At 44.9% G+C, this 17,915-nt stretch overlaps 1 protein-coding gene across 2 annotated transcripts in view; it reads left to right on the top strand.

The window, feature by feature from the left end:
* The window catches only part of PLEKHN1 (pleckstrin homology domain containing N1), a 55,144-nt gene that overhangs the window by 17,754 nt on the left and 19,475 nt on the right, over nt 1–17,915 (top strand). For both annotated transcript variants that reach the window (XM_081016088.1, XM_081016087.1), the window contains exons 3-6: nt 6,604–6,750; nt 7,554–7,634; nt 10,566–10,653; nt 15,922–16,046. In XM_081016088.1, the coding sequence (XP_080872214.1) occupies nt 6,604–6,750; nt 7,554–7,634; nt 10,566–10,653; nt 15,922–16,046 (441 nt within the window). The remainder of the gene's footprint in view (nt 1–6,603; nt 6,751–7,553; nt 7,635–10,565; nt 10,654–15,921; nt 16,047–17,915) is intronic.

Below are 17,915 nucleotides of genomic sequence, written 5' to 3'. Positions count from 1 at the left end.
ATAAGGGCAGATATTCCTGGAGAAGCATTCAGTGTGATTCCAAAGCTTGCAATCCTTTCAGCAACAGAGGGCTGTTATACATTACTTCTAACTTTTATATTTTGAATGGCTTTGGGGCAGCTGCCAGGCCTCAGTGTCTGACAAAGCCTACCGCTGATGCTGTCCGAGCTTTTCTTCAAATCCCGCCACCCGCCACTCTCACTGTTGACTGGTCACCATTTTAAATTTCCCACAATCCCTTTCATGAGCTTTAGGGCATTTCAGGATGCATAAAAGGTAGTTGCCTGGTGCTGATCAGAGGAGCCACAGTTCCAGTAACCACTACTAAGGAAGCCCAGTAGACCCTCAAGTATGCAGCAGTCCTGACCCTGGGTCTTACTTCCAAGTAAATATGCACAGGATTGCACTATTTGTTTTTGGTTTGAGTTCTACCACCCACAGCAGTGGTAAATGTAAATTATGAATCAGTGGAAACTTGGTGTAGCAGAGATGCATAAGCTTCTGGTTTTCATCTACTGTATATTTTGGAAATACTGTATATCTTTGTTTGTTGTGCATTTGGACACCTCTTAAGATATTGTAACCAAATTTTGCATTATGGCTCCTGAGGTCAAGGAGCAGATTTTCATCTCTGTTTGGACACAGTTGGATGACATTTGAATCAAGATGGTGGAGTGATCCTTTCAAAAGTGCACTGGTTTTAACCACTAATTCAGAAAGGCACTGATCTTTCGGTTTCTTACAATTCCAAAGTGACACCAGGTTTCTTCAGTGAAGAAGTAGCATATGGGCCTTAATTAAGCCTCAGAATTCTGTGTTGGGATTTATGCTTGGAGCATGAGAGGTGATAATAAAGTGCACCTCTGAACATGTCCAGATTCTCTTACCACTTAGTACAAGAAGCACCTCCATGGCAGCTTGAGTGAGGAGCAAGGCCCTTGAAATTAAGAGATGCTTGCAGCCACCTCTCTTCTAGTAACATGTGAGCTGACCCTTAGAAAGCTTCCAATTGTATGAGGAGAAGCTCTGGCTCCACATCTAGACGTGTTCATTGTGGATTTATCCTGGTTTGCTTGCACAAAGTCTTCAGGGAGGTTAGACACATTCATTCCAATTTGTTTGTGCAGAGGTTAGACAACACTACATAAAGCAAATGTTATCCCACACCTCCTCATCACTTTCCTCATTGGGAGGGATTGTATCCAGCCTAAAAGCAATAACTGTCTGGAAGCACTCAGTGATGCTCAAAGGCCAGCAACCTTCAGCATTGATGGAAGTTGACCTAGTAGCAAAAGATAACGTATGCATCTTGCATTCTTGCTTGAGCTACCTTCCATACCTTAGGAGGTCCTAAGGTATAGATATGTTTTCTACCATACCACCAAATCCTGCAGCCCAAAGGGTGTTATCTGTCCGTAGGCTTTGAGATGTCTTGATCCAATTAGGCCCAGCTAATGTCAGAGAAACCCAAGATAAAAAGGGCTTGTGGGTAATTAGCACCTTGTCACCAGTTAACTGGTTCCTCTCTAGCTGTTGACGGGTCTCTGAAGTGGCTGTTGCAGAGAGGTGAAGGCCCATTCCTGAGAAGTGAGCTAACCAAAGCACCACCCAGGGCAATGTTGGTCTGGCTAATAACTGCTGAGCCTTCATCTATCAAGGGGGCTCATGCAGCTGTCTCTGTTGGCACCAGTTATTAGAAAGCAGGCATATATGGATTAGGACTGGCTAACTTCAGCGGAACCCTGCCCTGCCTGGATTGTGCTATCTGCCTGCCACTTGATCCCACGCTCTCCTTCAGGCTGCAAAAGACTTTTTCCTTTTTGAAGCTAGGACTTTAGTTGGTTCTTTTACTTAGCTTCACTGCATGCGTTTGACGGAGGGGAAGGGAGTACAGTGCTGATGTTTTCTGACAAAGGAAGAAGGACGACAGCTGAAAGCTGTACAACAAGAGGCATCTTTGTCCTTGGTCCTGGATAAACAGGTTTTGCCGGCTCTTCAAAAACCTCCCCAACCTGTTTGATCAGTCACCTGTGGGTCAAAAATGAATGTGTATGTATGCTGAAGAAAAGAATGACTTATTAAAAACCATCCATTTCCCCACAGGCCTCTTTTGGTTACTGGGAGAAGAGAATGATAGACTAAACGAGCCATTGGCTTGACCCAGCAGGGCTTTTCTTGTGTTCCGCTTCTGTTCTTGGAAACAAAACAAAAAGCTGCTAATTGAGTCTGCATTTGCCCAAACAGTGGCCATCAGCACTGAGTGTCTGTGCAAACATTATTCAAGGAGGGATTTAAATTCTGAGTTGTTCGTAACCTTGGTAAAGCTCTACCTGGACTGTACCATGTTAGACTGGTGGGGCCCCCCATGATCAAATGCCACACATAGTCAGAGGTAAGAGTACCTGCTTTTTATGCAAAAGGTCCCAGGTTCAGTCCTTGACATCTTCAGGTAGGACTGGGAATGTCCCCCGCTAGAAACGCTGGAGAGCTGCTGCCAGTCAGTGTAGAATGTGTGAGCTAGATGGACCAGCGGCCTGATAACACAACTCCTTAATGGTCATCCACATGATACAAATCCCAATACGAATCCCAATATATTAGGGCAATATTCCTCCAGGAATTTTAAAAGTTGCATTGTTTTTATATAGGGCTGCTTCCAGGCTGTCTGTAGTTTGCGGGAGTGATTGAGTCACATACCAGAACTTCAGGTTTGCACATTCAACGTGGATTAAAGAGCTCTGGTGCTCTAGCACAACAAATAAACTTTTAAAAATTGCAACTCTTTTTGCTGTTTGAAAAGTGATGGAGAAATGCTTTGAAAAGAGTGGATGAATAACTAATGGCAAGGCATATAAATACCCAGCAAATAAATCAGGATGAACATGGGGTGAATGCTGCTTGCTGTATAACATCCCTGTAGACAAATCACCAGTAAGCACCATATGTACATGTGTACACATTACTGGCTTAAAGGGCAGCAAAATCATTGCCCCCTCAGTGTGTTTCACATTGCATTTGCATGTTGTCAAATGCATCAGTGCAGTTGAATGTTTTTCAAAGTCACCCAATTTTTGCCCATACCAGTGGGTGGAGAGATGGTGTGGATGTCTTCATATGGCTCCTGTTTTCAAATTGGATCAAGTATGGTTGTGGGGGCGTGTAAAGATTTAGCATATAAAGGCTAATGGGCATGTAAAGATTTGTGTCCAGGTTGAGAAGGAAAAGCAAGAGCTGTACAAGCAGCTGAGTTCAAAGAATTAGGAAGGGGGGGGGGTGTGTACTTGCAGCTCAGCTGCAGGACTTGACTTTCACCCAAGTCTGGTAACCTCTACTTTTGGGGCTCAAATTAAGTTAGCACCTTCTTAAGCCACTTAGCTGGGTTAATCACAATGCTGGATGTGGAGGAGATTAGCCATAGTTTGTTTTTAAGCCCCCTCATTGACTCCTCTCCAGGGTTGTAAGCAGAGAGTCTGGGTTGCAGTAATCAAACCTTAAATCCTTGGCTGGCATGGAGACTGTACAACAAACACACACCCCAGACCACTTGTCCTTTAGGAAAGGCATCTGTGATGAATTTAGGGTTGCCATCTTTTTTGTTTTGAGACTGTTACCTCTCCCTTGATCTGAGCTGGCTCTTGGTTTTAGGGGGCTTGAGAAAATTGGAACATAGGAAGTTGCTTTATTGGTCCATCTAGCTCAATGCTTCCCAGTCAGGGGCTATATGGCACCTGGGGGGGCCCAGGATATGCCAAGGGGGCCCCAGGTGAAAATCACATAGATAGGGGGCCACAGCACAAGGCTAGGTGGCGTCAGAGGGAAGTGAGAAGGGGAAAGGGAAAAAGCATTTTTTAAAAAAAAATCCTGATTGGCTGGCTATGGGGGGGTGGGTCACCAGGGCCTAGTGCTCCTTTCTGCCATGTGCATTTTCTTGGAGCAGTTTGTTTCCAGCGGGAAACGGTGATCGCTGAGGCTCCAGTTCTGACTGGTAGAGTCCGCGATCCAGAACCCCCAGGTCAGGTAAGTGTAGTGGTAGGGTAGCAATGGGTAGGGCTGGGTGAGCCAGAGCTGCTTGTTACTGCTGCCAGTGCTGGGCCCGTTGGCAGAGTCTGCCCGGCTCTGCAAGGTGTGGGGTGAAATCCACCCCAGTACTCAGCCAAGTGGGTTTGTCTGGTGCTGCTGACTTGCATCTAGTAAATAGCTGTCTACTCAGAAGAAAGCAGCACTGAGGTCAGTGGGCCTTACTCCCAGGTAAGGGTGTGTGGGGCTATAGTGTTTTATCTAGGAAGCCAGGGCTCCTCCACATGACAATATCTTTTCGCACCGGGTCGGTGAGAACCATTTGCTTTTTAAAATTCTCCCAGAGATACAGAACTCCGTGTGTACCTTTTGGACTATATCTGGAGGTTTACTATATCTGTGTCAAATAACTGGGGTCAAATAAGTGTTGTTTAATTTTTATAATACATGGAAGATGGATCTCTCTCGCAAGGTTTTAGACTCTCCTTCCTTGGAGGTTTCTAAGCAGAGGTTGGATGGCCATCTGTCATGGATGCTTTAGCTGAGTTTCCTACATTGCAGGAGGTTGTACTAGAAAGATCACCCTTGGTGTCCCTTCTAGCTCCATGATTCTGTTTTTCTGCTTCAGCAATATTTCATTATGTTCCTATCATTTTATGTAATTATATTTTGTATAAATTATAAAAAATATAAATAAAACATCTGTTTACAAACAGAACATTTAAATAGCTACCTTTCTACTGGTAGGACGGGGTTGCATGGGTGTAGCCAGGATTTTTGTTAGGGGGCAGAACCTCAGATTTGTATTGATTTTTACTTATGGGGGGGCAGCTTCTCCCCTGCCCCCAGGCTACGCCCATGGGGGACCACAGGAAGGAAACAAGGTTGGAAGGGGGCCACGGTCAGGAAAAGGTTGGGGAACGGTGATCTAGCTCACTATGATCTGCACTGACTGACATCACATGAAACTAGCACCACGTGTGAAATTCAGTACAGTGGAACCTCGGGTTGCGGACGTAATCCGTGACGGAGGCACGTCCGCACCCTGCAGCATTCGTAACCTGCAGCACTGCGTCTGCACATGCGCGTGACGCGATTTGGTGTTTCTGCGCATGCGTGAAGCATGATTTAGCATTTCTGCACATGCATGACTGGAGAAACCCAGACGTAACCCTTTCAGGTACTTCTGGGTTCCCCGCGGTCCGCAACCTGAAAACACGTAACCTGAAGCGTTTGTAACCCGAGGTGCCACTGTAATTGCAGTTCAGCAGGCAACACATTAATGAATGGAGTCCAGTGGTGTTTGGCTTTTAGACTCCTAACTGAAGGCCACATTCACACCACTTTAAGCAGTCATGGCTTCCCTCAAAGAATCCTTGTCAAGGGTACTGAGAGTTGCTGGGGGGGGGGGGGTTGCCGTTCCCGTCCCAAAGCTACAATTCCCAGAGTGGTTTAACAATCAGTCCCTCTTCATAGAGGACTCGGGGATGTAGCTCTGTGAGCGGAATAGGGAGTCTCCGAACAACTCTCAGCACCCTTGGCAAGCCGTATTTCCCAGGATACTTCGGGGGAAGCCATGACTGTTTAAAATGGGATCATTTTAAATGTACAGTTAGTTCTAAACTCAGTTTTACCAGTTGGGAAGCCAGTACAAAAAAGAAAAAGATTGCTGGTTCTTTTGGCCCCCTTCTTCCGTTTTCAAAAGCTTTTCATTAAATTAAATCACCAAAAGAACTTATGCAACCCAAATGAGAAATGACATGAAATTACATGGCAATTAACCAAAATAAAGTCATTATAAAAATAACAACCAAACATACATTTATTACATGCCGTTAGTCTTATTATTTCATATGATTTACATACCGCTTGACTGTAGAAAAAAGCCTCAGTGCAGTTTACAGAAAGGATAAAGCAGTAAAAGTGTCACTAAAAGTTTACAACCATAATTTAAAACATGCAGAAAGTTAAAACCACCGTAGATTAGAATAAAACAAATTAAAGCTCATATGAACTTTCTAAATATATGGGTAGGCTTGTCTAAATAAGAATGTCTGTGCCATGTGCCGAAAAGAATACAGTGAAGGCACCTGCCTGATATCAATACGCAGGGAGTTCCAAAGGGTTGGTGCTGTCACACTAAAAAATAAATTCTTACAGATGAGGTGCAAGTATTATGTGGCGCTTATAAACATACTGATTCCTTCAGTACAGCATATTCCAGGGCAGCATACAACGATTTAAAATACAGTATTAAAATTAGTTAAAACAAATTACATTCATAGCAAATAGTCACAAAAGAAAAAAATTGTGTCAAAACACATTGGGTCCTATTCCACTGACCTTTACTCACAGCAGGCCCATTAAAATTAATGGATCTCACTTTGTCATGTTCATTAATTTCAATGAGCCTACTCTGAGTAAACGTTTGTTGAATGCCATTTTTAAAAAAAAAACAAAAAAAAAAACACCTGGCTGGTTCTGAAGGATTTGATCTCCTGTTGTGATGAGCCATTTTTGACTTTTTAGTTATTATTATTATCTTAATAAAAATGCTATATTTCTAACCTTTTCTTTTTTTTGCAGAACCTCACCAACCAGGAAAATGAGAAGGAAAATTTTGACCAGCGTTTCCCAAACCTGTTCAAGAAGGGAAGGAGGAAGACTGTGGTGCGGAACCTGGGGAAGATTATCTATTACTCCAAGGTCAAGTTTAAATTTCAGCAGTGTCAGGTGAGCTCGCAGGGGAGGAAAGGCAGATGCCAAAAGTTGCTTTGAGAGAAGGAACGTCAGGGCGGCGTAGATACAAGATTCTAAACTATACATTTACAGCACTATAATGCCATTTTAAACAGCCATGGCTTCTTCCAAAGAATGATGGGAACTATAGCTTGTGCTGAGAGTTGTTAGGGTGCCCTTATTCTTATCACAGAGCTACAATTCTGAGTTGCCTGGGAAGAAGGATTGATTACTAAACCACTCTGGGAGAGGAATGGAGTCTCCTAACAACTCTCAGCACCCTTAGCAAATGACAGTTCCCAGAATACTTTGGAGGAAGCTATGATTGTTCAAGACAGCATGGTACCACTTTCAGCATATAGCACAGATGGAGCTTAAATTTCTGAATGGCCAGTCTAGTGCCTTTTACTTTATTATATTCTTGCAAAGGATGCAGGACTGTGTGGGCTTTGAATCTGATCCAGCAAGGCATTGCTTAAGCAGTGGTGCAGAATCAGGATCACTTAATCAAGTAGGATGTCCTGAGCTTGACCCTCTTGCCCTGTATGTTTAATACACAACATTGGGCCATGGAGACTAATGTATTAAGGCCACACCATACATTTTAAACACTGCCCTTTTCTCCTCCTTTCTGTTGAATTCTGTATAGTTTCTTCCTTCTCTTTATGCTATTAGAGCGTTAAATTTTTACTAATTTCAAGTCTCCTTCAGTCCCAGAAGGCATTTTTGAAGTACATAATGTTAAAGATCTCTGTCCCCTGGAAATACATTTTTTTAATGTGTTCATTCTGTTGTAGGAGATGAACGACTGCTACCTGGAGCTCTTTCAAGCATACCTCTATTTTCAATCCCTCGGTCCAAATGGACTCACCTATCAGGTAAAGGATGGCAGACTCTTAACACATCATAAGAATGCAAGATGAGCCTGCTGGATCAGGCCAGTGGCCCTTCTCGCGCAGCATCCTGTTCTCACAGTGGCTGACCTTTGGGAAGTTTTTCAAGCTGGACATGAGCGCAGCAACACTCTGCCCACCAGCAATTCACAGCAACTGGTATTCAGAGGCATAAATCTGAATAAATAAATCATTTCTGAGTTCCCTCTGCCAGAGATGCAGATAAACAATCCCTGCAATGACTTACTCTTTCCCTTGGTTATCCAAGGCAAATGAGTTTGTCACTGCATGCTTGTGAATCATGCAGCAAACCAAGACAAGGGAAAAAGCACTTTTGGATCTCAAAGCCTCTTGCCTTTGCGGGTGCATTCAGGGCGTGAAACCTCCCCCAGACCTCTCTTGACATTGCTGAATCATGCCTTTTCCATTCTGTCTGGTCCTGGCCTTCCAAATAACCACTGTAAAGTGGATTGACCTGTCTTTGCACAGAGAGTAGCTGTTTTGAGAATTATTTCTTCTGTGAACCCATGGGAGAGCAATCCCAGTGCATTGTGGGGAATTTACTTGAGAATTAATTTTTTTGTATCCTGTGCTTTCATTTGAAATTGCCATTAGGGTTATTTCTGTTTATATTGACCCACAGACCATAAACATCAAATGACAGCATAGGTGGCGAACCTCATGCCCAAGCTTCAAAAGGGCCTCTCTATCTGACCCTCAGAATTCTTCCACACCATATCGCTCAGTGGCCCTGCTTAGCAGCCCAAGTATTTTTGCCTGGCTAAAATGTGTGCTTGAACTCTGATAAGGTGGAGGATAGAGAACCTACTTTGCAAAAGTGGCATTTACAGGCTACTATTTTTGCTTCTGGCCCCACCCACCAGTGGCACCAGTCCCTTGGAAGGTTGCCCCAAACAGAATGTGGCCCTCAGGCTGAAAATGGGTCTCCACCCCCTCCCACCCAGTGCAGCCAACATTGAGCTAGACAGACCAGTGGTCTGACTCTGTATAAGGTAGCTTTCAATGTCCTCCAGGCTGAATCACAATGAGTCACCTGTTGCAAAGAGTCCATAACAGTTTTATTTGCTCCCCTACTGTTTGTGTCAATTAGGCCTCCTTCTTGGGTAGCATCAGGTCATTATTCAAATAGATACCATCGTGGGAATAACTCATGTGTCTGGTTTGCACAGAATGGCCTGGTTTGCACAGAACACTAAGCCAGACCATGGCTAAGCATGAGTGAGCAAGCGTGCAGGTACTCAAAGCTAAAAATCGCAGCCGCTTTGCTCCTGCCTCTGACTTGATTGGTATAGTTAATCTGGCTTCACAAAGGCAGGTCCCTGTCTCCAGCATCTTAGATCTGCGTTAGAAAAATGGTATACAGAACCCTAGAGATGCCCAATCAGCACGGAAGGGGAGCTTTTCAGCCCCTGTGTGCTCCAAAGCTAAGCTTTTGGGAAAACTGAAAGCGGCCAGGTGCTTCAGTTTCAAGATAATTGTATCCTAATTCTGTTAACATGCAGTGGAATATATTGGAGCACTCCAAATCATTTGCTCATACACATGAAAATAATAGATCTAGCAGAATGGCAACACACGGAGATCTGCATTGATTGTTGCATAGCATCCCTAATTGTATAATTGTAAGATTTATTGTATAATCCAAGAAGGGGTGTGGCTGCGTCTATCATGAAAGGGATTGTGTACTTCTGAATTTGCCACTACACTACTGCCCACTGTGCTGCTTAGCTTGCCTGCAGTTTTGCTCCAGGCAGGCTATGAACTGTAACCAGAGTTTTTCTTGGTTTGCTGCTTATGGTTTGTCTGGAGAAGATAAAAAACTATGAGCCCAGTTTGGGATGTAATACTAAGCCAAATCATTGTTTAGCTCCAGGTAGCAAGGCAGCAGCAGGACTGGGGAAGGAGTAAGGCAGTCACAGTTTTTGCTCTGACTACACGCCGCCCCCCACTTGTTCACACCTAGCTGTGATTTGGGCAAGAGTTACACAGGAACTGGGCCAGTCGTTACATCTGTACCATATCTTTAAAGCATCCTTTGCCACTTCAACAGTCCTGGCTTCCCCCAAAGAATGCTGGGAACCGTAGTTTGTTCAGGATCTCCTAACAACCCTCAGCACCCTTAGTAAAGGTAAAGGGACCCCTGACCATTAGGTCCAGTCGTGGCCGACTCTGGGGTTGCGGCGCTCATCTCGCTTTATTGGCTGAGGGAGCTGGCGTTTGTCCACAGACAGCTTCCAGGTCATGTGGCCACCATGACTAAGCTGCTTCTGGCGAACCCGAGCAGCGCACGGAAATGCCATTTACCTTCCCGCCAGAGTGGTACCTATTTATCTACTTGCACTTTGACGTGCTTTCAAACTGCTAGGTTGGCAGGAGCAGGGACCAAGCAACGGGAGCTCACCCCGTCGTGGGGATTCGAACTGCTGACCTTCTGATCGGCAAGTCCTAGGCTCTGTGGTTTAACCCACAGTGCCACCCTCAGCACCCTTAATATGCTGCAATTGCCAGGATGCTTTGTTGGAAATTGTTGTTGTTGGCACGCATCTGTTTCGAGAGACAATGGAGTACACCTCTGGGGGTGAAGTCAAACCGCTGCATCAGCAGCACTGAAGTGCCCTTTCCGGGGAGGGGGGCAAGCCTGGGCAGTGTGTATGGAGGCCTTGGGCTGCCCAGACAACAAGACCCCCCTCTCGGTCTCACTGATGGCGACCCAAAGGAAAGCAGAGCATATGTTTAGCACCAGCTTGTGCTGCAGGAGTTGCTGGAAGGAGGTGTACAAGGCGCCATCCAACCAAAGCCTGAATCCATTCTGATACACTTCTGGATTTAAAAGGGGAGTTTTGGTAAACACAGTTGGGTTGACAGATATAAGATTGTTACATTCTCTTTTCACAGGGCTTGGTGCCTCTGAGAGAAATTCAGCTGAACGAGCTTGAAAACCCAAAGGGCGCCCAACAGGAGATGCATGCCTTTCAAATTACAGGTGAGAGCAAGCCACTCTTTGACGTACCTATTTTTGGTATGACGTCATTTTCTGTGGTGACTGTGGGATGAATGCTTTCCTTAGGAGGTGCTTTTTCTTAAGTGGGAGGGAATAGATGGTGGTGGTGAAATGCTTTTGCAGTGCAAAGTGGGAACCTGCAGAATAGCTGATGTCAGTAGGGCTGAAAAGGGTGTGTGTCGGGGCAATTTGGGGTTGTGCTGCAAAACTTTTGCAATTGTGAAACGAGCCAAACCAAAAATAGCTTACCACCCAAGGTCTGTAGGGAAGGAGATGTATTTCTGATATTTGGGGCCTAAGTCATTTAGGGCTTTAAACACTTACATGAGCACCTTGAATTGGTCCCAGCAGGTTCTTTCTAACTGCCTTATGTTCCTAGCCAACCTTTTAACTTTGACCCCCACCGGCCACTTTTAAACTATGCTATATCTCCTCTAAACCCCACAAATTGAGAGCTACTATTTTAGGGCTTATTCACACTTCCTTTTTACCCCGTCCTTTCTAGGCACAGGTCCACCCAAATGCTGCTTTGTTTTGTTTTTTTGCCCTGCCCCTTTTTCCAGAAAAACCACTCTTTGATGCTGAATCAGAACAAATGGCAATTTGGGTTTTCTGCTGGCTGTCGTTTGCTTCGATTCAGTGGCAAAGAATGGGTTTTCACAGGAAAGCATTGGGGCAAAAATAAAAGTGTTGAAACGTGGAGCTTTACAGAGCAGGCCTGTGCCTAGAAATGCGGCAGAAAAGGAAGTCTGGATGGGCCTTTAGTTTGGACATGTTGGCCCTCTCCAAAGACATAGGCATTGAATTCCAGCTGCTGTTGCCAAAACACATCTGGCCTGGAAGCACGTAGGCAGGCAGTGCCAAGACACCCACTCATCGGCCTTTGTCTGAGTCCACAATCTTTATCGGGTTCTCTTTCTCTCTCTGACTACCTCCTGCTTTTAAACAATCATTCTTGGTAGCTGAGCAGCAGTTGCTGCAATTCAGGAATGACTAAGCCCTTGGAGCCACTGAACAGACAGGTTGCTGTCCTAGGAAGGGTTGGCTGACTGACATGGCCACATAACTTGGCTGTCCTGATAGCATCTGCTTGTAGTCTTGTTAGTCTAGGGGTATGATTCTCGCTTTGGGTATGAGAGCTCCTGGGTTCAAATCCCAGGTGAGCCCCTGGGAAAGGGAAGTCACGCTTCTTGGGGAGGGAACATAGCTCAGTGGTAGAGCATCTGCCTTGCATGCAAAAGGTCCGAGGTTCAGTCCCCAGCAACTCCAGGTAGGCAGGGAATGCCCCTTGCCTGAAAACGTGGAGAGTTGCTGCCGATCTACACTGAGAATACTAAGGCAAGCTGGTGCAGAATGTGGCAGCCAGACTGCTGATGGGGGCTGACAAGGGAGACACCATTGTTAAATAACTTCACTGACTATCCATCTACCCAGCTAGGTTCAAAGCCCTCACATTAATAAACAAAGCCCTCACATTAATAAACAAAGCCCTGAGTATCTCAGGTCTAGGGTACCTTAAAGACCACCTGAGCTCTTATATCCCAGCTTGATCACTGAGGTCATTGGTTGTTCCCTGAGTTGGTGAGGCTCATTTGACAACAACAAATAATTGAGCCTTTACTGTCATCAGCCCAGTATTATGAAACACTCTGCCAATAAATATTCAGCAGGCGTCCTCTGTTTCAACATTTAAATGCCTGCTGAATTTTTTTTCTATTCCATCAGGCTTATGCAGTCAATTAAGTACACATATTTCCATAATGGTTAGCTGATTTCTGAGTTTTAACTTTTTTGTGTAGCTTTTATTTTATGGCTTCATATATAATTCTTTAACCACTCTGATTATTATTTTTTAAATGAATAGTGGAATATAAATATTTTTAAACAAACAAACTGTAGTTTACCCCTCACAGATCTACAGTTCCCCAATGCTCTTAGCAAACTACTTTTCCCAAGATTATTTGGGAGAAGTCATGTGCTTTTAAATTGTATGGTCTGTATGCAGCCTCTGTCTTATTTCCAAATTCAAACAGGTCATGGAGAGACTCTGCTACATGTTAAGGCAGGGAGAAGAATCCATTTTTGAGCTTTGGGAGGGAGGAGCAGGGGTGGAGAGATGACGTCACACTACCTACATAGCTTTTGAGTCACTAGGCTGCAGCAGCTTGCCCAAATTCAGGAATCATCTTGATATGCAAAATGGGCTTGAGAAATTGGGTACAGTCTGAGGTTTTGCAGGCACTGTGTTAATAAGCATCTGGGCTTATCGAGAGGGTGTGAACTTTTCCCCTCTGCAATCTAAAAAATCACAAGGCATACCTCCTCCTCCTCCCCTTAAGGGCAATTCCCTTGAAAAAGAAAGTTAGAAAATGAAAATGAAGGGGGGGGCGGGGCAGTGTTCTCATTTCCCTAGCAGAAAAAGAAAAGTTCACATGAGAAGTTCCAGGGATGAAAGGAGAATAGTTCTATTCTGCTAGCCTTGAGGTAGGTTGGGAAGATGAGCAGACGACTGCAGTAGCTCAGTCAGTAGAGCATGAGACTCTTAATCTCAGGATTATGGGTTCAAGCCCCACGTTGAGCAGAAAGATTCCTGCATTGCAGTGGGTTGGACTAGATGACCCCCTTGGTCCCTTTCCATCTCTAATATTCCATAACTATTATCTCCAGGTGAAGCAGGAAAAATCTCACAACAAACCTGTGAAATAGGCTAGGCGGTGAGAAAGCAGCTGACCCAAGAGCACACAGTGAGCTTAATGGTTGAGTGAGGATTTGAACCCAGGAGAGCAGATCTATGACTGGGAGTTATTTTTACCATGGCCTTGTTATGGTATAATACCATAATGTTGTGTTGTGCTGTAGTGTAACAAAAATCATAATAAAAACGCTTAAGGAAAATAAGGCTAACGGGACAACTTCCCCTGAAAAAATAACCAAAACAAAACCCTAAGTAGCTCAGTGATGGCTCAGCATGTTCAGTTGCCACAGAATACTGAGCATCTGTTAGGTGGAGAATGGAATGGAGTATATTGGAAAGAGCACAACTAGTTGGTGGGCTGGAACACTGAATGGGAACACTATGCCGCAACATTTTGCTGAAGTTCTCACATTTCTAACCGGTGCTGATACATCGAGAGAATTTATATACTCTTGTAAGGCAAAGCATTGCAGCAGTACAGCAGACACATACCCCCACTTCTCTCTGCTTCAGTTCCCCAGTTGGCACCACATAAAGTGAATTGTTTTTTTCCCCTGACTCCCAAAGATATTGCAAAGCCAAATTAATCAGTGTTTTCGCTGAGCACGCTGCCACAGAAACCTCCCCAGAAGGCCAAAGTACTCATTCTGCTGATAATGATTTGTTATGACGGCTTGCTGAGTGTCAGCTTATCGCAAGGCTCCAAGCACTGCCATTCAGGTCGTTTCAAAGCGTGCCTGGTATTTGTTTTAACAAGAGGCGGGGCAATGAATGAAGGGTAGCTGAGCATCGGTCAGACTGGAAGTGGGAGGTTAATATTGCTCTGGTGCTTATCGTAATTACCGGACAAGGGTGTGTGAGCGGCTGCAGCAGGCAGAGGCAGCTGGGAGGATAGGATCCAACTCCAGCCAGGCATTTAGTGGTGGATTTATACTGGATCACCCACGCATCATTTGATTCTTACCCAATGCTACCACATTACTGCCACATGGAAGAGCATACTTAGGCTATAATTCAACAAAGGCTGCTGCATACTCTTGTTTACTGTGTACAAACACATTAGCCACAGTCCACATCTACCCTATAGTTTCTTGAGAAATACTGTGTTTTGGTGCGTTTCTCCCTCCCCCTCCCCCAAACCTGTTTTCATCCAGTTTGGAAAAATAAGCCATATGGAGACATCCTTGGCCCCCTTTTCACCTGCCGGTGTGGACCAACAGTGGACAACATGGAAATGTAGCAGACTGTACCGAGGTGTTCAAAGGGCATGCAAATGCTATGTGAAAGGCAGCATTAAAAAGAAACCTTGCTGTGTTTTAAACCAGTTATGTGTGCCCAGCTAAAAACAAATGTGGTGTGAAAGTTGTGGTATGGAAATGTTACAGGCTTTCAGCAGGAAGCTACAGATATGCCATGACTTGTTTATAAAGTGGTATCACAGTGTTTTGCATGCATGGTTATGAATGTGGCCCGGTCCTGATTCTCAATATGCAGGGAGATTGGAATGTGATGGATCCTGCAGTTATGCAACTTGTGCAGATGTAATGGTAATAGTGCAAGCCAGGAAGTGCTCTACCATGTAATTTCCTGAGTTTATTATCTCAGTGGGCGCCTCTGGACAACCTGATTATTGAACCTTAATCCTGATTTGTTTGCAGAGAGGCTTGACAACTTGGGCTACCTAATGAGCAATCTTATTCTGATTTGCTGGTGCGGAGGTTAGACAGCATTGCAGCAAAGCAAGAGTTACCCTTAGTTACCCTTACACTTTCCAGTCTGTAAGAACATAAGAAGAGCCTGTCGGATCAGTTGGCCACTGTGGAAAAAGGATGCTGGGCTAGGTGATCCACTCTTCTTAGGTTCTCAAGTCCAGCATCCTGTTCTCACAGTGGCCAGCCAGGTGCCCCAATGTGAAACCCAAATGCAGGACCTGAGTGCAACAACCACTTCCCCCTCCTGTGCTTTCCAGCTACTGATATTCAGAAGCATTGCTGCCTCCACCAGAGAGATAGAACATAGCCACCAGGGCTGGCAGCCATTGCTAGCCTTTTCCTCCCATGAAATTTGTCTAATCCTCTTTTAAAGCCATCCAAGTTGCAATTTTCTGTCACTTCTCTTATCGTAAAAAGTCTGATTTTTCTGCGGGGTGGGCTCCCAACCAGCTGTACTTTGCAGCCTAAATTTTCATTATTATTTTCAAATTTTATTTATTTATTTATTTTGTTTAAGTAAGTAACACAGAAAAAACTGTAGGGATGCAGGTGGCGCTGTGGGTTAAACCACAGAGCCTAGAGTCAGTCACGACTGGACCTAATGGTCCTTTACCTTTTACAGAAAAAAACAACAACAAAAAAAGAAAGAAAAATAGAGAATTTTCTGGTACATGATTGAACCCCGCTCAGAAATAGTAACCGCCTGGAAGTGCCACACCTTATCATCAAGCTTAGCTTCTCCCCAAGGTCCCTCGGAAGGGTTTTTTAAGACCATCCTGCCCGCGTCTTGCATTGTATGTTCAACCTGTTAACGTGCCTTCCTTGTGTCCTTCGCCTTTCTAGGTCCCTTGCTGAACCCCCTGACAGTCTACTGCCCCAACAGGTCTGAGTTGAAGCGCTGGCTCTACCACTTGGAGAAGCAGATCCATCTAAATGGAGGGAGCTTCGACATGCCTTTCCTTGCTCAGGTGAGTGCTTTGGGGATGGCCTGCATGCCAGCAGGGTGAACATGTAAAAATCGGAGTGACGGCCGGAGATTATAATTCCTGTTCTAATCCAACCTCTCCTCCCTTGCCCTGACATTGATCTGACTGTAGAATCTCACAAAACAGCAAGATGAGTTTGATGGGTTGCTGAATTACACACCCAGATAACAAGATCTCTGCTTAGGTGTAAGTTTGTTGCTAGGTACGTAGAGGACTTTTGGCACAAATTTATATACAGTCTGTATATGTTAATTTATACATGTAAATGCAATTGTGTGTGTGTGTGTGTGTGTGTGTTGGGGGGGAGACCTCTGGTTCTTTCTGTCAGGGCTCACTTCAAGCTATGGGGTGCCAGCAGAATTTTCAGGGCCCAGTATTTATGTATACATTAAAATCAAAGCAAGTCTTGTCCAACGTCTAACATGGCCTAAGCCACAAAGGGCTGTAGCTCTGTGGCAGAGCATCTGCTTTGCATGCAGAAGGTCCCTGGTTCAGTCTCCAACATCTCCAAGTAGGGATAGGAATGTCCCCTGCTTGAAAACCCTGGAGAGCTGCTGCCAGTCAGTGTATACAATACTGAACCAGAGGGACCAGTGATCTCTTTTCTCTTTCTCTCTTTTCTGCCTTTCTCCATCAATCTATTATGTGCACCTACAACCCCCCTGTCATCAGTCAATAACATCCACAGGAGATCTGGGTTCTGACACAAAAGAGTTGGGGCTAGCCCCCACAATGCCCATGTTCTGCAGGAACAGTGGAATAAGAAACAGGCTTATCAGTGCGGCTCCCAGTCTGTATTGTAGGGTTGGGGAGTCTCTGGCTTGTGGGCCAGTCTTGGTCTGCTAGTGGGTGCAGTTTGGCTTGCAAGGGCATTTCCCCAAACCATGCCCAAGAGTGGACATCAAAGTTGGCTGCAGGTTGTGTGGGGGCTGATAAAGATCTAGCCCACTAGGCCAAAAAAAAAAAGTTGCTGTATTGGATTTGTAATTGATTTTTTAAATGAAATGGGGTTTTTTAAACTGTGGTTATATATGGAATTGCTTTTATGTTTCTGTGTACATTGAATTGTTCAACCACAGGGAACTGTTTTTAAACTGTTCCCACATATGGAATTGCTTTTAATTGTTTGTTGTGGGTGTCTTTACTGTGACATTGCTTCGGGATATTTTATGGGAAGTGATTCATAAAACAGAATCAAATAAATAAACAAATACTTCCTAGTAAAGCTAACAAAGTGCTGAAAATGTCTGTCTGGAACACCCAAGGCAGCTCATTCTGCACCCGATTTGAAACCCCTTGCAACTCCCTTACCCCCCTGCTGCCCCGCTGCCTCCTGTGCCACAAGCATAGCCCTTTTCTGGGTGGGGATCCGAGGGGTTTTTATCTTTTCCTGAAACAAAGGCTTAGTCAGCGTGGGAAATGATGAGTTAGCAAGGCAAACTGGAAACCAGCCCGGAACCAGCAGCTGTGAGGTGCGGGTGGTGAGGGAGGAAAGACTCAAAACACAGGTGAGGCCTGATGGTTTTGTTTTTGCCCCTGTAAATACCTTAGCAGAAAAACTCTTCTGTGCTGTGAAACTGGCTTCTTTCGGTCTGTTTCCCAGGGTGAGCAATCCTTTCCCGGATAGTATCTGGGGAGGGAGAGAAAGAGAGAGGGAGCAGGTTAATGGGGGGGGGGTTGGTTTCCCCCCATTCCTCACTATTTCCAGCCTGGCTCTGGACAGCTCAGTCTTTGTTGCAGTTGCTGCTTCCGTAGCTGTATAAAGGGGGAAATGTTCCAGGTTGAAAAGCATTGACAAATAGTTTGTCAAAAGAATTTGAAGCGGAAACCAGGATAACTGGTTTTAGATCC

The sequence above is a fragment of the Podarcis pityusensis genome, assembly GCF_964106645.2.
Source record: "Podarcis pityusensis genome assembly, chromosome: 8".
Taxonomy (NCBI): domain Eukaryota; kingdom Metazoa; phylum Chordata; class Lepidosauria; order Squamata; family Lacertidae; genus Podarcis; species Podarcis pityusensis.
This window is presented reverse-complemented; position numbering and strand designations above follow the sequence as displayed.